Consider the following 24,887-nt stretch of genomic DNA (forward strand, 5'->3'; position numbering starts at 1 on the left):
TGCGTCTACCACCTCCGCTCGCAATGTGTTCCAGACACCCACCACTCTCTGTGTAAAGAACTTTCCACGCATATCTCCCTTAAACTTTCCTCCTCTCACTTTGAACTCATGACACCTAGTAATTGAGTCCCCCACTCTGGGAAAAAGCTTTTTGCTATCCACCCTGTCTATACCCCTCATGATTTTGTAAACCGCAATCAGGTCCCCCCTCAATCTCTGTCTTTCTAATGAAAATAATCCTAATCTACGCAAACTCTCTTCATAGCATGCACCCTCCATACCAGGCAACATCCTGGTGAACCTCCTTTGCACCGTCTCCAAAGCATCCACATCCTTTTGGTAATGTGGCGATCAGAACTGCACACAGTACTCCAAATGTGGCCGAACCAAAGTCCTATACAACTGCAACATGACCTGCCAACTCATGTACTCAATACCCCCTCCAATGAAGGAAAGCATGCCATATGCCTTTTTGACCACCCTATTGACCTGCGTTGTCACCTTCAGAGAACAATGGACCTGAACACCCAGATCTCTCATGTTCATCAATTTTCCCTAGGACTTTTCCATTTACTGTATTCAGCAAATTCCATTTACCTGCTCTGATCCACATGGTGCTAAACTCACAGCAACGTGGTTCACTTTTAACTGCCCTCTGGGCAATTAGATCTAAATGCTGGCCTAGCCTGCACGTCTCACATTCCATGAGTGAAGAAAAGAATCTGAATTTAGTCTCCATTCTGTAGAGGAGAAGAGAGTATATTGAACTGGAAAATAAAATAAAATTTGGTTTCACTTGAAAGGAGTATTTGGGGCCTGGAATGGTGAAAATGAAGAGGTACAAGTGGCTGAAATTATGCTGAAGGAAAAGGAGGGGATATTAAGGATGACTTAAAATAAGGAAATAGGTATCATATGATCTCTTTGAGTTATTGGAAGGGGATGAGAAGAGAAAGAGAAAGACGGCGGTGGCATCATGCTGGAGATGCTCGAAATGGTACACAATGACCAATTGAATATGGAAGCTAAAAAGGTGGAAAGTGAGGACAAGAAGAACCCATTTTATTGTTCTGGGAGGGGCACAATGAGTTGAAAAAAAATTGAAACAAATATCTCAGCCACAGTGGAAAGTTCTGTCGACGACAGAGACCTCTCAGTTAAGGAAGATGGAAGAAATAGAAAGAGCACTAGTGACAATTTAAAACTTGGATGTAGGCACAAGATGGCTTCTTGGTGCAAGTTAGCACAACAAAATGACTTCGAGCCTGGGAAGTGTAAATTCTGCTGGAGCTTCTTGTCTACCCTAGGAACTGTAAATTCTGCTAGAGCTGCATAAATAATACAGTAATGATAAGATAATGCAGTACTAACTGTTCTAACTGACCTTCGGTTGCAAATGTTGTGGAGCTGTGTGGCGAGATAAAAAGTTACTTGCATGTTGTGACATAAGTTGTTTACCAGTTAATGTTATTGGATTAAGTAACTGTCAATGAACCAATATCATACATTGATTGGTAATTGTTTAAATACAATATGCGATCACGCCATGTAACCATGTGCTTTAAGAAAAGTGTAAAAATGTCCTTGTATTAAGTTGTGTGTGCAGCTCCTCCGAGGAATACGGAAGTGCTCGACTTCTGAGTTTTCCGGATGATCTGTACCTGGCCGATTGATGAAATAAAGAGTAAAATCTTAAAAAGCCAGACTGACTGCGAGTGTTCATTGAGTGCTCACGGAATCGAGAGACCCGACTGGGGGTCAAGATTTACATCTGGCACCGTGACTCGGACTCGGTACAGACAGATTGTGGACAGTGGTATCAGAACCTTGAGTCCTCCACTATTGAGCGCAGAGGAATCGGCCAGCCAGACGTATTTTCTCCATCTGGTTTTCTTCTCATTCAAGTAGCAGTGGACTGGACCCTTCGCTGCCCATCGTCTAAGTCCAGCCCGAAAAAGCATTGGTCTGGTTATTGTAGAGATAAGAGGGAGTCACGGACTCCATTTAAAAGTCAGATTGGGGATCCGAGGCAGAGTTGGGGACTCTAACAGTTGGAGAGATAAGAGGGAGTTGGGGTCTCTATTTAGAGGTCGGGGACTCAAACCTAATATTGTGAAGTGAGAGACAAGAATAGACAGGTCAGGGACCTGAGTATTGAAGATATTAAATGAGTCAGGGACTCAAATCTGGTCAAATTGGCATTGTTTAAAGTGATTTCCAAATTAGTCTGTGAAAGACAACATTAGAGAGTATCGCGATATATCTTACGATACTGTCAAGGTTTTAGAATGTTGTGACGGTTTGCGGAAGTCATTAGTTTGCTGTTCGTTGACAGGCTGTTGATTAGTGTAAGTTTTGGTCAAGATTACAAAGGAATGTTGTTTAGGATGAGTAATAATATAGATAAGACAGGCGATCCATCCTCTTCACTGGTGAAACTATGTAAAAAGTATCCGGATAAATCTGAAAGCCTGCGTGAACTTTATGGTGCCGTCAATAAGAAATTAGGTGATGAACAGTGGCCACTAGATGGCCCCAAAAATAATCAATAGATTAAATCAGCCCAGCAATTGATTTGGCGACGAAACATGGGCTCAAAAACAAAAGAATTGATTGGACTGTGGCGACAACTTTGTGATGAAAGCCACAAACAATCGGTTTTAAACTCATGGCAGGAGTCTGCCACCAAATTGGGAATTGAACTGACCGTTAATGGTACCATAAAATTAATTGAGGCCCTCAAGAACAAATGTACTCAAGTCAAATGTCAACAGAAAGAAAAAGAAAAGTGATTGGTGTTCCTATCTGCGCCTCGCACCCCTAGCAGAAGTTGCGTTTAAAAGACCGGGAGGTTTGAGTCCCCCGGTGGCAGGAAAAGTAAAACAATTCTGGAGGTTCGCAGGAAAAAACATAAAAGTCTGGAGGGGTTAGCGTAAGACTGGTAAAGTAGAATAAGTATTCGGCTATAAGTATAGGATAAGTACAGTGCCTGTCTGTCTCAAACACCCTGCCTTAGACTGGTTGTTAAGAGGGGAAATCCCCCACGCAAAAGTCAGGACCCTGAAGTGGGTGTTGAGACCAAGGACACTGGTGTAGTATATAGAAATAAGCAACAAAGTAAAAGCGCTAAAAAGAGGTTAAACCTTGGATAAATCCGGCACTGGAGCTCCTCTAAATCAAATGTGCCGAAATAATTCTGAGGATGAGAAGCGATTCAGATATTTGTCCACATGCCTTAATAACAAATTAGGGAATGAAATTTGGCCAATGGGGGAACATGGTGTGTTGATAAATGCATAAAAGTGAAAGAAGCAATTTGAAAATGCAATTCGGGGACAAAATGAAAAACTTTAATATCCACGTGGCGAAAAACTGCTGAGGAAATAACAAACAAATCCAAACTGGCGAGTTAGGAGAATAATGCATGTCGAAGAGGAATTAGAGGATGTGATCATGAGGGAAACCTTAAGTCCTGGGAGGTGTTGAAGCAGCAGCGTGAGGATTATGATTTGAGTAAAGCAGAACAGGAAAGATTGAGAAAGGAAATGCAGAGTAAAGAATTAGGAGTAAAACGCCAGTCTGAATTACCGTACAGAAATAAAAAGGAGGCACCACCTGACATATCTGGCCGGCCGATGTTGTTCCAAAGTCATGATATAAATGAGTAAGACGAGGAGGCCTGGAGAAGGAAGTAGGCAACCTAAAATAAAGTGTTTTATGCAATGCAGATTATGTGATACATTAGACCATGCAGAAATTCTGCCAATACTGAGTTGCAGATCTGATTAATTGGTTTCAACTCCCTGTTAACAATGCAGAGTTTTAGCTGGGGTAGAAGTGCCTCATAATACAGCATCAAGGGGCTATATCCTAACAGAAGTTATTTTAAAAGAATACAGTAACCTGCCTTTGGTTGCCCACAATGGAATACCAGAGGAATACAGTTCCTTCATGTAGTCATTTTCAGATTCAAGATCAGTAATGCATTTATACTTTTGTCTGGCATGCCACACTTTAGGTACAAGCCAGAAGTTGAAGAATACAAACCCGCGGCCTGTACAGACCTTATCTCCTGTTGTACTAGGTCTAAAATTAAACAGAGAAACAGGAAACAGAATATGGAACAGACTGCTAGTGGACAAAAGGAGGGCAGGATTCTTTTAAAACTCACAGGGGAGGCCTGAAAAAAAACATCCTCCGGTACACCAATCCAGAATTCCTGTACGTTAAAACCTTCTCCAGGCAATCCACCTCCCAAAACAATTGGCTATTATCAAATGCGCTACCCATGCCTTTGATGATTCTGTTGTTACTTGGGGTAACGCTCAGGTTGATCAGGCTGCTGCAGATCAAACTTTTATTGTGCCCTCTATGAGCAAGCAGGTAATAAATTGTTTGCCTCCTTCGAACACGACGAGCATTGCAGATATTGTCACTGTTCAGCGTTTACAGGGGGAACGCCCCTGACTCGGAAAAACGATTATGGAAGATGCATGGGTGATCGATCTCTGTGTCAAAAGGCCTCTGAGTCACTTCAGTTGGCCAAATGCGTACACCTAATGCTTTGTTACCAAGGAGTGCATTGCGTAACAGGAAAACACTCTTGCCAGGTGGTCTAGCTGAGAGCATTCAGCTTGATTTTATTGAATTGCCACATGTAGATTGCTTTCAGTGTTGCCTTGTTATTGTTGATGTATTTAGTAGATGGATTGAGGCCTTTCCAACCACTAATAATGAAGCCTCGACAGTGGTAAAATTACTACTGACAGAAATCATACCAACGTGCTGGGTACCTCAACGGATTAGTTCAGACAATGGCCCCCACTTTATTGGGAAATTAATGACGAAATATGCTCTCATTTTGGAATCCACCGCCAGCTTCATTGTGCATATTGCCCTCAGGCAAGATAAAAAGTTACTTACATGTTGTGACATAAGTTGTTTACCAGTTCATGTTATTGGATTAAGTGACTGTCAGTGAACCAATATCGTGTATTGATTGGTAATTGTTTGAATACACTATGCGACCAAGCCATGTAGGGTATAAAATGTAATCAAAATATCCATGGGAGTCCATGACTGATACTCAGTATTAACTGACAGCCTATCCCCATAAACAGAGACAAAAAAGACACGGATAGAATGGAAAAGGCAAAGACATACTATGTAATTGTGAGAGAAGGTTGGAATTTGGAAACAAACTCTGTTATATTTTGAACATCATGGTGATCGCAAATGACAAATACAGTCATTAATGTACCAGAAAAAGAAACAAGAAGGGTGTCTGAGTATGGGTAAAATAAAGAACATTCTACATATCCCACAAAAAGGCAGGTGGTCCTAGGATCCAAGAAAGGATGCAGAGCAACACTTTTTTTGGAGAAAATGAGTGGATTTGAAGGAGAAATTGCTCAATATGAGAACAAATTCAGCCAAATGGATGACGGTGATAATGCATGGACACCAATTAATCCTCCATTCAAAGAAGAAGTTTAAGGGTGAGAGAAGTAGAAGGATTGCACTTTCAGACAAGATGAAACAGTCAGGATCACAAAACCAGAAACTGCTGAAGTGACCAACGACATCAGAAGAGTCACAGATGAAGTTATAAAGAATCTGGGGAAGGAAATAAAAGACACTTGTGATAAAAGAGTTGTGATAGGAAGAAATAAGTTCAGAGTGGCAAGAGCAGGTTGAAACAATGGATTGATCCAGATGTTTATCCATTTTGGGAAACGGCCGGAAATAAGGATAGGGGAACTACAAGGTTGGAGGTTGGAGGGGATATCTCCAGAGGAAATGAGTTCATCAACAGTCATAGAGTCCTACAACATCGAAACAGGCCTTTTGGCCCAAAGTGGTCCATGCCGACCAAAACGGCAATTCACACCAAACCTATTTCGCTGCATGGCCCATATTCTTCCAAACATGCGCTTTCCATGTATTTTTCCAAATGCCTTTTAAATGCTGTTAACGTACCCGCCTCTGCCACTTTCACTGGCAGCTCACACCATATGCATACCACCCTGTGTAAAAAAGTTGCCCCTCAGGTTCCTATGTATTCTTTCCCTCTTACCTTAAACTGATGCCCTCTAGTCCTCGATTCCCCAACTCTGGGAAAAAGATTGAATGCATTCACCCTATCCATGCCTCTCACAATCTATGAGATATCCCCCTCAGTCTCCCATGCTCTGAAGAGAAAAGTCCTAGCTTGTCCAAATTATCCCTATAACTCAGTCCCTAGCGTCTTGGCAATATGCTTGAAAATTTCTTTTGCACTCTTTCAAATTTAATAACATCCTTCTTATGGCATGTTGACCAAAACTGAATGGAATACTCCAAGTGTGGTCTCACCAACGTCACGTACAACTGCATGATAACTTCCCAAATTCTATACTCAGTACCCTAACTGAGGAACGTCACTGTGCCAAAGGCCTTCTTGACAACCATACCTACTTGTAACTCCACTTTCAGAGAGCTGTGCACCTGAACTCTAGGGTCCCTCTCTTCCACTACATTCCTCAAGGCCCTACTATTCATGGTGAAACTCCTACCTGGATATGACTTTGCAAAATGCAACACCTCACACTTATCTATATTAAACTCAATTTTCTATTTCTCTGCCAAATTCCCCAGTTGAACAAGATCCTGCTGCAATTTCTGACAACCTTCCTTACTATTCATGATACCGCCCACCTTAGTATCATTCACAAACTCACTAATCATGCATTGTACACTCTCATCCACATCATCATTATGGATAACAAACAGCAATGGGCCCAGCAACCGCTGAGGCACACGACTAATCACAGGTCTCCAGTCAGACAACCATCCTTCAAGTATTACCCTCTGTTTCCTAACAGCAAGCTAATTGTGCATCCAATTTGCCAATACTCCCTAGAATCCATGTGATCTAAACTTCCAGAGCTGCCTAGCATATGGAACCTGATCAAAGGCCTGACTGAAATCCATGTAGACTACATCAACCGACCTGCCCTCATCAATCTTTCTTGTCACTTAATCAAAGAACTCTAACAAATATGTGAGGCATAATCTCCTATGTACAAATCCATGCTGATTACTCGTAATCAAACGCAGTCTTTCTAAATGCATGTATATCTTATCCCTCAGAATCTTCTCAATATTCTTAAATATCAGAGTTACCACAGATTTTAAACTTACTGGTGTATAATTCCCAGGTTTGTCTTGCAGCCCTTCTTGAATAAGGTCGCACCATTCAGTACCCTCCAGTTTTCCAGGATATCACCCATGGCAAACAACAATACAAATATATCAGCCAGGGCCCCCATAATTTCTTCCCTGGAACCCATGGCTTGACATTCAGTTTTGAGATCAGGAAAGAGGAAGGAAGTATGAGAGTTCATATTTGGCCTTCAGTAGATAGATATAACAGATATATTAAATTACTCCTGCATCGTAAATACTACCAGCAGTGAATTCTCCTCCACAACCCTCACCAATCTGACTTTGTTAAGAAATCACATGATACCAGGTTATAATCCAACAGATTTATTTGACAACACAAGCTTTTGAAGCCCCAGTCCTTCTTCAGGTGTTAGTAAGCAAGGTGGCATCAGATACAGAATTTATAAGAAAAAGGTCAAAGGTTCACACCATTGACGAGGATGTACTAAATAAACCTAAGATGCTGTTAAATTTTTAATCATTTCAAAGGTTTTAAGTTCTTAATATGTGTATGTATACCCCCAAATTCCTTTCAAAACACGGTCCTGAGAGAAGAAAAGGTTTTATCAGTGTGAAGAAGAAGTGAAATTTTGGGTCAGACAATGCATGTTAGGCGTGAGACCTTGTTTAGAATCTAGCTGTGGTTTAGTTTGGAGTCAGACTGGTGTGTTTCTAAAGTAGGAATTTATACAATGCCACTCCCCTTTCCCAGTAATCCTGCATTTCCCATGGCTAAAACACCTGGTCTACATACCCCTGAACACTATCGGCAGCTTAATATGGCTAATTCGCCTAACTGGCACGACTTTGGGCTGTAGGAGGAGCCTGGGGCACCCAAAAGAAATCCAAGTAGACACAGGGAGAATGCACAAACTCTACACAGACAGTCGCCCGAGGGTGGAATCGAAGCTGGGTCCCTGGCGCTTTGATTAGCACTGCTGCCTCATTGAGCCACTGTGCCTCCCCACTCTTCCTTCCTTTTAACTTCTTCCATACTCTTCGATGTAGTTAAACCCTCCTGTACATGTTAACCTGATACTTTCATTTCTATTTACCTATCATACTTGCTGTCTTTCTCCCCTTCCCTTCATGATTCATGAAATGATTCATCATTTTTGATTCCATCTTTCTAAATGGAATATATATCTTTCTTAATATTCATGAATTATGTCCTCAACTGTTTGTCACTGCTTAACTAGCGCCTTACATTTTGCTTCTCTGTACATTTTAGCCAATTCTGTAATAATTTAAGGCTATACTATATCTGCCTTTACTTGAGTTTGAGACTCAAGTTTCTTTCCCTTAAATTGAATGTGAAATTCTCTCATATTACAATCATTCTGTCCTTGAAGATCCTTTACAATGAATCATGAATTAATCCTGCCATTACAAATCATCAGGTTCAAAATAGCTTCTTCCTTGGATTGTTACACAAGGTATTATTTGAAAAACCTCTTCCATAAGCACTTTTATGAATTTATACTCAACGCTATCTTTGACAATTTGATTTGCCTAATCCTTATAAAATTAAAATTGCCCACAATTATGGCGATTATACTTTTATTCCTGGCTGATACTATTTCATGTATACTCTGTCCTACATTATAACCACTGTTGGGGAAGGCCAATAGATAACTCCCATCAGTTATTTATGTACCTTCCTATTTCTTATCTCTATCTAAACTGATTCTACACCTCGATCATCACAGTTAATATACTTTCTCAGTATTGTACTGATCTAACTCTTAACATACAGAGCTATCCCACCTCTTTATTCTTTCTGCCTACAGTTTCAGTGATCAGTTCCAGTATTGGTCATCCTGGAAACACCTTGTTATAATCTTTGTAACACATCATACCCATTTCTGATACTAATTCATTGATCTTGTTTCAAATGCTGCATGCATCCAGAAAAAGAGCCTATTGTTTTTCTTTTAGCCAATCTACCCTATTCTGAACCTATTCACAATTTCATTCCTTTATTTGTATGCTCTGTCCATTTCTATTGCATCTGTTAATCATTTTTATATCATTACCTGCACCAATGCCTTGCCTTTCTCTTTGACATTTCCCTCACTTGATCTGCCTTAAAACCCTAACTACGTACCTAGTTATTTAATTTGCCAGGACACCGCTTCAAATGCAGGCTAGTAATGCAAAAAGAAGTTTCAATTCCACTAAGGCAGTTTGAGAAACTATGCAAATATAAGCAGATTTTAAATATTCATCGGAAACAAGGGTCTCTCACTCACCTGAACAGGTAATTCCAGCATCCTGGCTATGTGTGCAGTTATTCCTCTCATGTGCGTCAACAGAACACTGATCGAGGGCAGATTCTGTCCCATTACAGCTTATATCAGCCAACCAAATGTCTCCAGTCCCCTGTCCATAGTAGGCTCCTGTTGGTGCTGACAGGGCCGTCCCACAGTTCAACACTCTGCAGACCACATTTGCTGCGTTTACATCCCAGCTGTTGTCACAAACAGTTCCCCACATGGACTTACGATACACCTCAACTCTCCCAGAACACATGTTGGTACCATTCACCAGCCGTACTGGTACGCTTCCTGAGTAGAATAGGGAACAGAGTTAAACTGGTCATAGATTTTTCAGGGAAGTCATTGTGAACATATTTTAAGACAGATACCTGGTCTTTCCTGCCCTTTGTGAGGGTCTTTCTACCATCCAGTATGATAGTTGGACCCACTGAGATATTCCATTAGCCTTCACATGAATAACAGTTACTCACCCAGTCAGAACATTTTTATAAACTGGCAGGAAGGTAGTTATTAGGCCAGCCCTACTCACCCGAACAGATCACTCCAGCATCTTGGCTGTGCGTGCAGCTCTGCAAGGAACTGACAGAGCACTGATCGAGGGAAGCTTCAGTCCCAAGACATTTCACTCCCAAAACCCAAACGTCTCCTGTCCCCTCTCCGTAGTAGGCTCCAATCTCTGCCGACAAGGCTGTACCACAGTTCAACACTCTGCAGACTACTTGCGCTGCATTTACGTCCCATCCATTGTCACAAATGGTTCCCCATCTGGAGTTACGATAGACCTCAACTCTTCCAGAACAAATGTTAGTACCATTCACCAAGCGCAAGGGCACAGGACCTGGAACAGTGATGGGAGCACAGTTAAACTGATTAGAGATTATCTGGATAAATGTGAGGAAGTTCACTTGGGTGTGAAAGATAAGGAGATGCAATAAAAAAATGAACATTGCATCCTGTGAAACCCTGAAGATCAGAGGAATCATAGTGTTCACATCCATTGGTCCCTTAAAGCATCAGGCCAGGTACATAAAGTGGTTAAGAAGTCACATGGACACCTTCCTGTATTAGTTAAGGCATAGAGTTTAAGAGCAGGGACTGGAACTGTATGAAATGTTGTTCAGGCCCAATTACACTTTGGAAGGAGTTCTGGAATCCCCAGTATCAGAGGGATGTGATCGTACTGGAGAGGGTTTGGAGGAAATTTACCAGGACATTGCCTGGGCTGGAGTGTTTACTTATACAGAGAGATTGGATACAATATGACAAAATGTGGAGCTGGATGAACACAGCAGACCAAGCAAAATGAGATGCTGCTTGGCTTGCTGTGTTCATCCAGCTCCACATTTTGTTATCTTGGATTGTCCAGAATCTGCAGTTCGCATTATCTTGGATACAATGTGGTCGATTTCCTCACAGAAGAGGAAAGTGGGGTGGGGGGCATGATTGAGATGTATCAGACAATGAGGGGCAAAGATATGGTACACGGAAAGTAATTTTTCACCTTGACCAAGAGATCAGTAACCATGGCACATAGATTTAAATTAAGAGGTAGGAGATTTGTTTTAAACAAGACGGTGGTCGTAATCTGGAACTCATTGCCTGTAAGGGTGATAGAGGCAGAAACACATATAGAATCCCTACAATGTTGAAACAGGCCATTTGGCCCATCAAGTCAACACTGACCCTCCAAAGGGCATTCAACCCAGACCTACCCCATCCATCTGACCCTGCATTCCTCATGGTTAATCCAGCTAAACTGCACAAGTCTGGAAGCTATGGCCAATTTAGCATGATCAATCTGCTTAACCTGCAAATCTTCAAACTGTGGAAGGAAACCGCAGCACTCAGAGGAAACCCATACAGACACAGGGAGAATGTGTAATCGCCACACAGACAGTTGCCCGATAGTGGAAGTGAGAGTGGAAGTGAGGCAGCAATGCTAATCACTGAGCCACTGTGCTGCTCTTTACGGAACATTTCGATGCACACTTTCAATGTCAAGGCATGCAAGGCTATGAGCCAGGTTTGTGAAAATGAGATCAGAATAATTAGGGAGTTGCTTTTAACTGCTGAAAACCCTTTTTCAGTGCAGTAGACCTGTCTGACTCTATGAATGTACACCGGAGTTATCAACTGGACATTTAAGACCAGATGTTAGGCTGTACCCCGTACTACTGGCCATAAAGGACACGAACGAATTTACAAATCTGGGGTTGTTCAATACTGAGCTTGTACTACCATTCAGTTAGGTCACGGCTGATCTGTATTAAAGCTCCTTCATCCACACATTCCCCACTGTCTTCAAACTGAAGGGAATGATTTCTCTGGTTCTACACTACTAAAAACTTTAAGACTCTTAGACACTTTGAATAGATCACTCTCTAATCTCCCACACTTGAGCAATTACATATTTAGTCCCTGCAACCTGTCAGATTATTTAACTCTTCTATACCCTAGAACATTTTTGAGTAATTTTTCCCGCATCCCTTCCAACATCAACATAAGCAAATGCATAGGGTTGGACTAGTAATCCTGAAAATGTACACTCAAATATTCTAACGCAATTTGAGAAAAATTATGCACAATAGAAGATTAAATTTTCTCACCGAAGAAGGTCACCATACTCACCTGAACAGGACACTCCAGCTTCCTCCCCATCGATGCAATTATTCACACCACGTGGATTAGCAGAGCACTGACTGAGGGCAGACTCTGTTCCAAGACATGTCACATTATAGAACCAGACCTTCCCAGTCCCCGCTCCATAGTCACCTCCTGACAGGGCCCTCCCACAGTTCAACACTCTACAGACCACATTCGCTGCATTTATGTCCCAGCCACTAGCACAGAGAGTTCCCCAACTGGAGCGATGATAGATCTCAACTCTGCCAGAGCACATACTGGTACCATTCACTAGCCGTACAGGGACTGGACCTGGAACAGAAGCAGGAATACCATTAGTCTATCAGTTTATCAATAGAAGCAACATAAGAACGTACGAAGGCCATTTAGATACACCGCAAATTCCTACCATTCAATTAGCTCATTTGTAACTCAGTTCCAAATGATATGTTTTCACTCCATTTTGCTTCTTATTCCTTGCTAATATAAATCATTTGTCTTTGTCTTGAAAGATCAAACAGAATCCTCTGCTTTGTGTCAGGTAGTGCTTCCTAACATGACCCAAGAACAACCCAGCTCTAATGTAACACCATTAATTCTTTGGACTTCCAACACCGGATGAAGCTGCTTCTTTTCATCAAACCTGTCGTCAACAGAGTATGTTGCTGAAGTGCAACTAAGGAAGATTCTGGGATGAGTTGGCTCAGTCTCCAGTGTGACGATGCTGTCACTTTGTCTAGTTTTTTTATTGAAGAGAGATTGTGAGGCAGAGATGGCGAACTGGCTACTGAGGACAACTTGTGTAAACAACTTATGAATCCTTGGGTTTTTTTTAAACACCTGAATGGATGGGGCAAACTCTCACAGATCTGGATTTCTGGGTATTTTTTTCAATAAGATCGAAACCTTTGGGCTTTCAAAAGAGTTAGAGCTTCAGTAAATCCCTTTTGCGGCTATTTTCCCTGAATCTTCTCCTGACGTTTTTTCCTCCTGGATTGGAGACCTGAAAGTGAGAATCTGTGTCTGGATCTGCCTTTTTGCCAAGGGGTGTGTTCATGAGATGTTACTATTTCACAACAGTTAATTATTAAATGTAGTGTATCTAATATTTGGATAAGTTTTCCAATAGTTAAGTTATTCTAAATCCCTCTTTCTTTCCTTTGTATTTTAATTATAGAGGTTTTAAAAAATTGTCTTGCTGGATATCGAGTAGTTTGACGGTCACATCACATGTGGAATATGGTGCTTCACATCTACCTTTAAAATAAGAAGAAGTTAGGATCTGGTCTGGTCCATAACACCAGCAACTACCCAGGAGTGAATAGAAGGGAGGCAAGCTCCAGCTGAAAGGCCATTTTGAGAACAGCAGCTTTGTGGTTGAAGTGCTGCTCGGGTTTAAGTGTAGGTTCAAGTGAATATCAGGTTTCGGTGAGGAAGGTGATCAGCAGTGGGGTAAGGCAGTCGGAGGAGTGAGCTACTGCAACTGCTGAAGGCACAAAGGCAAAGCAGAAGGAGAAGGATATTGACCTGTGAAGTCACTGCCAGCAGGTAAGTGGAATGTAGTTTTACTTTTCTCTCATTTTCTCTTGGCTTTGCTGCTGTTATTGTTAAGTTAACTTAAAGTTAAGTCTTGGCATGAAATGCCAGACCGTGCCATGCTCCTCCTGTGCAATATGGGAATTCAGGGGCCCTTCAGAGGTACCTGACTCCTTCACAAACAGAAATGTGTCTAGCTACAGCTGCTGTCTGACTACTTGACCACTCTGGAGTTGCAGCTGAATTCACCATGGAGTGTCTGCTAGGCTGACGGAATCATAGATCGCATATTCACTAAGTTGGTCACACCGCAGATAAAAAATTACTGAGGAAGATAGGGAATGGCTGACCACCAGATCAGTACGAAGGCAATGCAGGAGATCCCTGTCATTATCTCCCTCTGAAACATTTAGACCATTTTAGATACTGTTGGGGGAGATGACTAACCAGACGTTGGCAGCAGTGAGGTTCATGGCACCGTTGCTGGCTGTGCTGCACAGGAGGGCAGGAGAAAGAGTGACAGAGCTACAGTGATGGGGGATTCACTTGTTAAGGGAGTAGATACGTGGTTCTGCGGGCACAATTCCAGGATGGTACGTTGCCTCCATGATGCAAGGGTCATGGATGTCTCGGAGCAGCTGTAGCAAATTCTGGAAGGTGATAATAAACAGCCAGCTGTGATGGTGCATACAGGCACGAGCAAGGTAGGTTTGATAAAAAGGATGAGGCCCATGCTGAATTTAGAGATTTAGGATTTAAACTAAAAAGTCAAACCCCAAAGGTAGTAATCCCGGGATTGCTATCAGTGCCACGTGCTATTCAATGTAGAAATTACAGCTTAGCTATGGTGAATACTCATCTTGAATGATGGTGCAAGAGGGAGGGGTTTAAATTTAATTCCTGGGGCATTGAAACCATTTCTTGGGAAGGTGGGACCAATACAAATTGGATGGTCTGCACCTGGGCAGGACAGGGACCACTGTCCTGCGAGTGCAGTTGTGGAGGATTAAACTAATGTGGCAGAGGGATAGGAATCAATGCAGGATGTTGGAGGAAAGTAAAGTGGGAACAGAAACAAAAGGCAGTAAGAAAAAAAGTGAAAGTTGAAGGCAGAGAAATCAACAACAAAAATCAAAAAGGGCCACATTACAGCATAATTCTATAAGGCCAGTAAATGTCAAAAAAAAACAAGCTTGAAGGCTCTGTGTATCAATGCAAGAATGAGTTAATTGCACAGACAGTTGTTCATGGATTTGATGCAATTAGGATCACAGAGACCTGGCTCCAGATGGGAACTCAACATCCAGGGGATATTCAATTTTCAGGAAGAATGGATGGAAAAGAAAAGGAGGTGGGTGTGGCGTTGCTGGTTGGGAGGAAATTAACACAATGGTATGGGAGGACATTAGCCTGGATGATGTGGAATCTGTATAGTTGGAGTTGCAAACACTGAAGGGAAAAACAAAAGCATTAGTGGCCATGTCCATCATGGGCCTCCTGCACTGCCACAATGATGCCACCCGAAGGTTGCAGGAACAGCAACTCATATTCCGCCTGGGAACCCTGCAGCCATATGGTATCAATGTGGACTTCACCAGTTTCAAAATCTCCCCTTCCCCCACTGCATCCCTCAACCAGCCCAGTTCATCCCCTCCCCCCACTGCACCACACAACCAGCCCAGCTCTTCCCCCCCACCCACTGCATCCCAAAACCAGTCCAACCTGTCTCTGCCTCCCGAACCGGTTCTTCCTCTCACCCATCCCTTCCTCCCACCCCAAGCCGCACCCCCAGCTACCTACTAACCTCATCCCACCTCCTTGACCTGTCCGTCTTCCCTGGACTGACCTATCCCCTCCCTACCTCCCCACCTACACCCTCTCCACCTATCTTCTTTACTCTCCATCTTCGGTCCGCCTCCCCCTCTCTCCCTATTTATTCCAGTTCCCTCCCCCCAACCCCCTCTCTGATGAAGGGTCTAGGCCCGAAACGTCAGCTTTTGTGCTCCTGAGATGCTGCTTGGCCTGCTGTGTTCATCCAGCCTCACATTTTATTATCTTAGCATTAGTGGCAGTTGTGTACAGACCAGCAAACAGTAGTTGTGAGGTTGGGGACTGTATAAAACAGGAAATTAGAGATGTGTGCAGTAAGGATACAGCATTTATTATGGGTGACTACATATTGATTGGACCCAACCAAACTGGTTGCAATGTGATGGAGGAAGATTTCCTGGAATGTATGAGGGATGGTTTCCCCAACCAATATGTCAATGAACCAGATGGAGAGCAGGCCATCCTGGACTCAAGATTGTGTAATGAGTGAGGATTAAGTAAAAACCTTGTGGTGCAAGTTCTTTGAGGAAAAGTAACCATAATACGCTAGAAGTCTTCATTAAGATGGAGAGTGACAAGTTAAATCTGAGACTAGGGTCCTGAATTTAAAGAAAACTAACATTGAAAGGATGAGACATGCAATGGCTAGGATAAGCTGGCCAAAAATACTCAAAGTGTTGACAGTGGATAGACAACCGCGGACATTTAAAGAACAAACTGATGAATATCAACAATCACACATCCCTCTCTGGGGTAAGAGTAAAACAGGGAAGGCAGTTCAAAAGTAGCAAAAAGGCGCAAAAGTTCACCAGAATGATTCCCGGGATGGCAAGAGTGACATATGAAGAAAGATTGGAGAAAAATGAAGTGTGATCTCATAGATACATATAAAATCCTGATGGGACTTGACAGGCTAATTGCAGGAAGAAAGTTCCCAATGTTGGAAAAGTCTAGAACTCAGAGTCACAGTTTAACAATAAGGCTTTTGGGTAAGCCATTCAGGACTGAGATGAGGAAGAATTCCTTCACTCAAAGAGGTGTGAACCTGTGGAATTCTCTTCCACAAAGCTATTGGGGCCAGTTTGTTAGATATATTCAAGAGGGAGCTGGATGTGGCCCTTGTAGCTAAAAGGGCCAAGCGGTATGGAGAGAAAGTGAAGTAGGATAGTGAAATTGCATGATCAACCATGATCATATCGAATGGTGGTGCAGGCTTGAAGGTCTGAATGGCCTACTCCTGCACCTTTTCTTTCTATGTTTCTATCAACTCCCTCAAACATTGAAATAAGTAACATTTCTTTCATTCTTTGAGCAACATTCAGTTTCAATCACTTGTTGGACCCAACTGAGAGTACTGTACCTAATTCCGACCATCACACATGAACATTTGCAGAGAATGGAGAGGAAATTCAGTGGATGAAGTGCCTTTTGACAGAATAAGGAAAAACTTTTCCCAGCAGTTACAGGTTCAATTAGAAGAGTTCACAGATTTAAAATTATTGGCAAAAATATCAGAGGGGCAAATAAAGACACGTGTCTTTCCATAATGATTTTGCTGTGATTGTGAACATGTTGCCTTATAATTCAATGACAGCATATTCAATAGTTACTTTTAAAACGGGATCTTGATGAATTCCTGGAAAAGATTGAAAAGGCACATGGAGATTGAGACTGACTGAACAGCTCTTTCGCAGGTATGATGGGCAAAATTACCACTCCTTGTGCTATATCCAAGTAACTGGACAGGAATATGCAAGCTGAAGGAGCCCAGTGGACAGATTCTTCCTGGGGTAGATAATAAAACATGAGGCGTTTGCCAAAGAGATCAGTTTTACCTGAGCAACTGACACCAGCATCCTGAGTATGTGAACATTCGCTGCTCTTGAAGGAGTTTGCGAGGCACCGGTCAAGGGCAGATTCTGTCCCACTGCATCGCACACCACCCAACCACATCTCACCATCCCCTTGTCCACGATAAGGCCCAGTTACCGATTTGGCCTTCCCACAGTTCAGCTGTCTGCAGACAACGTCTCCATTGGTGAGACCCCATCCATCGTTACAGACCGTCCCCCAGGTGGAATTGTAAAGGATCTCCACTCTTCCTGAGCACATGTTTCTGCCAACCAGTCTGACCAGGAAAGGCCCTGTGAACAAGGAAATTCTAGTTGAGTATTATACACATGAACAATTAACATTGAATTTATTGTGTGTGACTGTATTAATATCAAGAAATTATATGTCAGTCTACCCCTCCACAATCTGGCACCTACTCGCCTTTACTTCATCTAACTTTGCTATAGCCTCCTACCCTTCATTTAAATCTGCATTCCCTATCACACATTTATGTATATAACCATGCAAAATTTCTCATTAAAATTTCCTCTGTTGGAATGTTTTCATTCCTCTGTGTCCACACTGAGCAATTTCTCAGGTTCAGGTAATTTCAACTTCCATTTCAAATCATTACCATCTGTTTTCTGAGGCTGCTGCCTCCCTGTCTTCAATAATTAGACTACTTCCATTGTTTTTTATTCATTCACAGGATGAGGGCACCACTGGCTGGGTCAGCTCATATTGTCCATCCCTAATTAAGAGCCAACCACATTGCTGTGGGTCTGCAGTCACATGTAGGCCAAACCAGGTAAGGATTGCAGTTTTAACAGAAAACAACGAATGCTGGAGATCACAGCAGGTTAGACAGCATCTGTGGAGAGAGAACAAGCTAAACATTTCGAGTCCAGATGAATCTTCATCAGAGCTGAAGTGAAGTATGGTGGGGGGAAGAAGCATTTATTCTTAAAGATTGGGGGTGGTGTGGTGGAGTGTAGCGTGCTGTGGGAGAGAAGATATTGGTAGTTCAGATTAGTTCTTGTAGTTTTACTTGTTTTCTCACATTCTGATCACTTAATCTGAACTATCAACATCTTTTCTCCCCAAGCACTCCACACCTGATGACCCCACAAAATCCCCTACAATAGCATAACTGCTGCCCCTCCACAAGTCACTTAACTCTGATGAAGATTCATCTAGACTTGGAACATTAGCTCCTTCCCCAAGGATGATGTCTGACCTACTGTGATCCCCAATTTTTGCTGTTTTTAGTACAGATACAGCACTTGCAGTAATTTGCTCCTACAAGGATGGCAGTTTCCTTACCTAAAGGGCATTAGTGAACCAGGCAGATTTCATGACAATCAACAATGAATTCATGGTCATCAGTAGACTCTTAATTTCAGATATTTTTAAATTGCAATCATAACCCACCAGCTGCCATGACAGGATTTGAACCCAGGTTGCCAGAAAATTACCTGGGTCTCTGGATTAATAGCTCAGCAAAAATACCACTCAGCCATCACATCCACTGTCTTACATGTACTCATACACATCCACTTACTCTTGCTAACTTACATGGCCTCCCCACTCTCATTATGTCAATCACACATAAAGTAAACCCGGACCACTTCATCATTTGGTAACACAGAACTTATGCATTGCTGAAAGAAGGCATATTCCTCTTTCTCCTTCCTACAGCACCTCGATTATTTAACATCTTTGTAATGCTATTAATGTCCTTTAACACGTCGTTCAATATTTATTAACTCCTCTGCCCTTTCACATTATTATTTCCACGGGATTGTTCTCTAAGGAACTTGTGTGCACTCTGACTTTCTTTTCATTTTATGAATTTAAAGAAGCTCTTCCTGTCTGTTTAATGTCACTTGCCAGTTTGTCCTTACATAATATTTTTGCCTTCTATTTTGTTTTGGTCATCTTCTATTGGCTTTTAAACTTATACCGATCTTCTGGATCACTGCAAATCTTTGTCACACTGAATGGTTTTTCTTTCAATTTAGTGCCATCTTTACCTTCCTTGTTTAATCTTGTTTGCTTTATCCCCTTCTCGGATGCCTTTCTTCTTCACTGGGATACATCTTTGTATGAGTCATGATCTATTTTCTTATTTCTTAAAAGGCTGCAATTGTTCCTCAACTGCCTTTTCTGCTAAACACCTTTTCCAGTCCACCATAGCCTGTTCTGTCTTCATTCTGTAATTACCCTGATTTAAGTTTAGCACAAATGTTTCTGACTCACATTTCACATTCTCAAACTGAATACTGAATATTATGATTACTGTTCCCTGGGGTATCGTTTGTCTGAGATCATTTATTAAACCTCCTCATTTAGTTTAAAGCTCTTTTTTAATGGCTGTAGTTATTTGATTCACCAAGACACTGGTCCCAGCATGGTTCAAGTGATGAACAAGCCACCAGTACAGGACGCTTCTACCCCAACACTGATAATCATTCTTATATTGTTCCCTGGTTCATTTTTGAAGCCATGTATATATGCAATTTGTTGTTAACAGAACCTAAGTTCCATCACTGGCCTATTCTGTTACTTGTTCTCATGGTACTGAGAGTAGAAAAGGTATTAATCCAAACCAGGATACTTATAGTTGAATTGAATATCTTGGCTACAACATAAACTAAAACACTGAAGAAGCCAGACACCTGAAATACGAACAGAAATTGCTGTCAATGCTCAGCAGTGTTAGGCAGCATGTGTGGAGAGAAGAAGAGTCATCAACATGAAACATAAACTCAGGTTTTCTCTCCTAAATTGCTGTCTGACCTGCTGAGTACTCCCAGAATTTTCAGTTTTATTTTGAATATTCTTGGCTGCTGATTTTCAGAAGTGCTCCACAAATTCATGAAATTAAGTCTGAACTAAACTGAATCCCTTGCAGAATCAATTTGTTGCAAACCTCTGGGCCCCAAATACCTGAGTAGTTGTACTCCCCTCTCCAAGATTCATGAGATATAAAGTTTGAAATACCAGAGCAAATGACTCCAACGTCCTGGCTGTGTGCGCAGTTATTCACCCCAATCGGTCTTCCAGAACACTGATCGAGGGCAGACTCCATCCCCGAACATTTCACATCACTCAGCCAGATGTCTCCAGTACCTTCTCCATAGTAGGCTCCGGTCTGTCCCGATAGGGCAAAACCATAGTTCAACATTCTGCAGACCACATTTGCTGCATTTATATCCCAGCTATCATTGCACACAGTTCCCCAGGCTGAGTTGTGAAAGACCTCAACTCTCCCAGAGAATTTATCACTTCCATTCACGAGCCGTACTGGTATTGGACCTGGAACAGTGACGGAGAATTGAAATATGATACAGAATAAAATGAACTGAGTACAGGCATTAAGTTGAAGAATGAAATTTTTTTAAAAGCCTTGCATTTATAGACTACCTTTCACCAGCTTATGAAGTTTCAAAGTACTTTATAGCTAAAATAGTACTTATGAAGTGTTGTCACTTCTAATGTGGGAAACATGGCAGTCAATTTGCACACTGCAAGTTCTCACAAACAACTGTGATAATGACCTCATCATTTGTTGTAGAGATGTTGACTTAGGGTTAATTATTGACCAAGGACAATGCAGAGAAGAGTCCTTCTTTAATTCAATAAATAAACAACCATAGTTTAATAATTCATTCAAAAGACAAATCACATACTAATGCAGCACTCTCTCAGTTGCCGACAGTGAGGAATATCAGTCTCGATTATGGGCAGTAAGCCCGATTAATATATGCCTCTACCTCAGAGAGTGTAGTTCTCCCTCAACACTAGCTCTGGAAAGTGCCAGGCTGGATTACGGAGTTCAAATTTCTGAAACGAGCTCTCGCACAATCTTCTGTCTCAGAGCTGAGAGTGAGGCACTGAGCCGACAGCTGATACTGGTAGGAAACGATATAGGAAACCTCAGCCTGCTTTGGTTGTGATGCCAATCTATTGGGAGCAAGCTGATTGCTTATTATATATTCTCAATTTCTTTGATGTTTGAGACATGTTTCAAAACTCTGAAAATTTCTGCCTTGACAAGATATTGTAAATATTTTCTGGTTTGCAATTTTCACAAATCACTAAGAGTCAGTGTAAGACCAAAAAAAGATCAAGAAGGCCAATGGAATTTTGTGCTTTGTCTTAAAATAATGGAAGATAAGTTGTAGCTACACAGATTAGATTGATTATATCGCTTCTGGAATCAGTGTGTTTGGGTCTGGACAGGAAAGATATATTGGTTTTGAAAGAAACGCAGCACAGATTCACCTGAATGATACTGGCTCCAAAAGGGTTAAATTAGAAGGACAAAATGCATAAACTGGGATAGTATATTCTAATGTAAAGAAACTTAAAGATGTCATTCTGCTGAAGCTATCTTCTGAGAACCCCACCACTGTTCTTGGCAGTATTCAAACAATTCAAGTTATTTTAAGCAATGGCTAGGCACATTGGATATAAAGACCTCAAATCCTGAAAATCTCCTGCTGGTTGCACTGGTTGTGATGGGAATGGGTGGAAAGCTTTACATTAGTGGGAGCTTTCATTCCATTAAAGGCAGGTGGTTGTAGTTGTTAGAGATTAATCATCTCAGCTCCAGTACGCCACATGCTGCAGATGACGCTTAAAGCAACACCCCACCCAAACTATCTTAACCTGCTCACCAATGAACCTGTCCCCATCATAAACACACTGTCAGGAATTGCTCACTGAAACTTGTAATGTATGGCTGCATTGGTAATTGCATAGATAATGCCCACTTGGTATAAGCTGTCCTGTATTGAATGTTTAGCAAATTCCCCTCTCTACAAGTGGATCCATTGATGTAACAATCAGATGGTGGAAGTCAGCTCACAAATAAAAAGCACTTACCTGAACACGTAACTCCAGTGTCCTTCCTGTGTGTGCAGTTAATCGCTGCCCGTGGATTGACAGAACACTGATCAAGGGCAGTCTCTGTTCCATTACAACTCACATCATCAAACCAGATATCTCCATTTCCCTCTCCATAGTAGGCTCCAGTGTGTGCTGACTGGGCCATTCCACAATTCAACATTCTGCAGACCACATTTGCTGTAATTACATTCCAGCCATTGTCGCAGATAGTACCCCAGACGGAGTTACGATAAACCTCAACTCTCCCAGAGCACAGGTTGGTACCATTCACCAGCCGCACAGGTACTGGACCTGGAATAGAGATGAGAACATAGATCTACTAGTCTGGAGTTATCTGCACTTCAAATGAGCTCCATGCCTGGATTTTTCACAGTGGTTCAAAACTAGCCTCATCTACTGAACCAGTGCCACAACTAGAGAATTAGGGATAGATTTTGATATCATATTAGAGTGGTCAAAAGTCACAGAACTTTTACAGCATGGAAAGAAGCCCTCTGGGCCATTGTGTCAGTAAATCAAATATCTATTCTCACACTTGGCCTGTGACCTTGTAGTCTAGGGTGCTTAATTGTCAGAAAGGAAATGTAATATATATTCACTATACATACACTAAAATATACAGTTTCCTATTACAAGGCTAATGGGTTAGTTTTAGACAGAAGTTTAAAGAGATATCTGAGAGATTACTGGGTCAGAGCAAAGGTGAGTGAGCAAGAGACTAGGATTACACTGCATGGGATAGTGAAGGGTACAGAGAATTAGCAGGACTGCAAACTTATGCTGGGTATAATATTACAGATGTGAGAAGTGAGCAGGGTGGTGGGAATAGATTGGGTGGGAGAATAATGTGTATGGAAGTAGGCTGGTGAGTAACATGCTAAGTGTGCTTACTTACCTGTACAGGTTACTCCAGCATCCTGGCTATGTGTGCAATTCTTCATTCCCTGGGGGCTGGCAGAACACTGATCGAGGGTTGGCTCTGTCCCAAGGCACTTCACACCATGAATCCAGATGTTCCCAGTCCCTTCACCATAGAAAGCTCCAGTCTGTGCTGACTGAGCTGTCCCACAGTTCAATACTCTGCAGACAACATCTGCTGCATTTGAATCCCAACCATCATCGCAGACAGTTCCCCAGACAGAGTTATGGTATACTTCAACTCTCCCAGAGCAAACGCTGGTCCCATTCACCAGCCGGATGGGTATCGGACCTGAAATAAAGATGGGGACATTTCTTTAATTATTAGACTGTTTGTCCAAAATTTTGTTCCGAATAAACCAAATATTTTTACCATTAAATGTTGGCAAGCTTGAATTCTGCCACAAATTCTGTCACTTATTAATGGATTTGTTCCTCTTTGGGCAATGTTTTTGGTAGAATCTTTGAAATTTATGAGTCAGGGGTCATTTAACCCATCATGTCTTGTGTCTGTCGCAAATAAAAAGTGAATGTCACTTCCCACTCCTGGTCTATATCGTGTAGCTTATGGCATGACAAGTGCATTTTCAAGTATTTTTAAGAGGAATGAAGATTTTTGCCTCTAACACCCTTTCTGACAGCAAATTCCGGACTGTCACTACCCTGTGATTAAAAAGGCTGCTCCTCAACTCCTCTTTAATACTTAATAAAAAACCAAAAGAACTGATGCTGAGGAAGGGTCACTGGATCCTGAAACGTTAACTCTTTTCTCCTTCACAGATGCAGCCAGACCTGCTGAGCTTTTCCAGCAACTTTGTTTCTGTTCCTTTCTAGTACTTCTCTTAATTACATCTTAAGTCTATATCCAATAGTTATGGGATGCTTTGCTACACATCAGTTAAATTAGCTCTAAGTCTCTCCTGTTCCAAACAAAAAACTGCCTCAGAATATTTAATGATCCTGAAATGAATATCCAGCCTGCAAGTCCTCATTATAAGGAAGCCTAAGTAAACCTCTCTTCTGAACACAACACCTGCTCTCCTGCCCCTGCTCATCTGCTGCTGAAAATGGTGCCCTTTAACCTCCACACATGACTGGCTATCCTCCTATCTACCACCCTCTGTGGCCAACAAGTTATCCAAAGCTTTGTGTCCTAACTCATACCAACTTCCATTTACCAATGTTCACTGACTGACATTAGATCCTTGTTCAGCCTTGTCTCACCTTTAAAGTTCCCATTATTGTGTCAAAAACCCTCGACGGTAATAGGGCACGCCTCTCTACATCTGTAACCTCCCCCAAAGCAACGAATCTCATCCTCCTAATAAAATTTGTCCTTCGGTCTCATCTACCAGCAAGTACCTGTAAACTCCTCAAACCCTCCTACGCCTACTTCTTTAAACTTCTCCGGACTTACAATTCGAAATCCTCCATGGCCCTTACCAACTGTTTTGTTCTGTAATTTCCTGCGGCTCAGTAATTCTTACACTGCTGCTCAAATCTCGTCATATCCTGGATGCCATTTACTGTCTCTGTCAAACCTAGAATTCTCATTCTTGTGTGCAAATTTATACATGAGCCTCACTCACTTCCTCCATCTGTGACATCTTCCAACCTACAGCCCTTCAGGACTTCATGCTTTTCCGAATCGGGAATCTTTCATATCCATCATTTTAATTGTTGTACAATTGGTTACCAGGCCTTCAGCTATCTCACTGCTGAACAATAGCATTCCTTCCCTAAATCTCT

At 41.9% G+C, this 24,887-nt stretch overlaps 2 protein-coding genes across 2 annotated transcripts in view; both read right to left on the reverse strand.

Moving 5' to 3' along the window:
- The window catches only part of LOC132210683 (deleted in malignant brain tumors 1 protein-like), a 36,561-nt gene extending 29,230 nt beyond the window's left edge, over positions 1-7,331 (reverse strand). The window contains exons 1-4 of the mRNA XM_059653103.1: positions 7,183-7,331; positions 3,589-3,700; positions 2,269-2,336; positions 1,735-1,938 (exon numbers count right to left, since the gene is read on the reverse strand). Of these exons, the coding sequence (XP_059509086.1) occupies positions 1,735-1,938; positions 2,269-2,336; positions 3,589-3,700; positions 7,183-7,331 (533 nt within the window). The remainder of the gene's footprint in view (positions 1-1,734; positions 1,939-2,268; positions 2,337-3,588; positions 3,701-7,182) is intronic.
- Positions 7,332-21,109: 13,778 nt separating this feature from the next.
- Positions 21,110-24,647, reverse strand: LOC125456407 (putative DMBT1-like protein). The gene is made up of 5 exons (XM_059639216.1): positions 24,626-24,647; positions 23,116-23,430; positions 22,197-22,511; positions 21,594-21,603; positions 21,110-21,272 (listed from the first exon to the last, which is right to left on the reverse strand). Exons 1-5 carry the CDS (start codon positions 24,645-24,647, stop codon positions 21,110-21,112), a joined length of 825 nt encoding a protein of 274 aa, XP_059495199.1.
- Positions 24,648-24,887: the final 240 nt, after the last annotated feature.

This window comes from Stegostoma tigrinum, chromosome 1 (assembly GCF_030684315.1).
Source record: "Stegostoma tigrinum isolate sSteTig4 chromosome 1, sSteTig4.hap1, whole genome shotgun sequence".
NCBI lineage: Eukaryota > Metazoa > Chordata > Chondrichthyes > Orectolobiformes > Stegostomatidae > Stegostoma > Stegostoma tigrinum.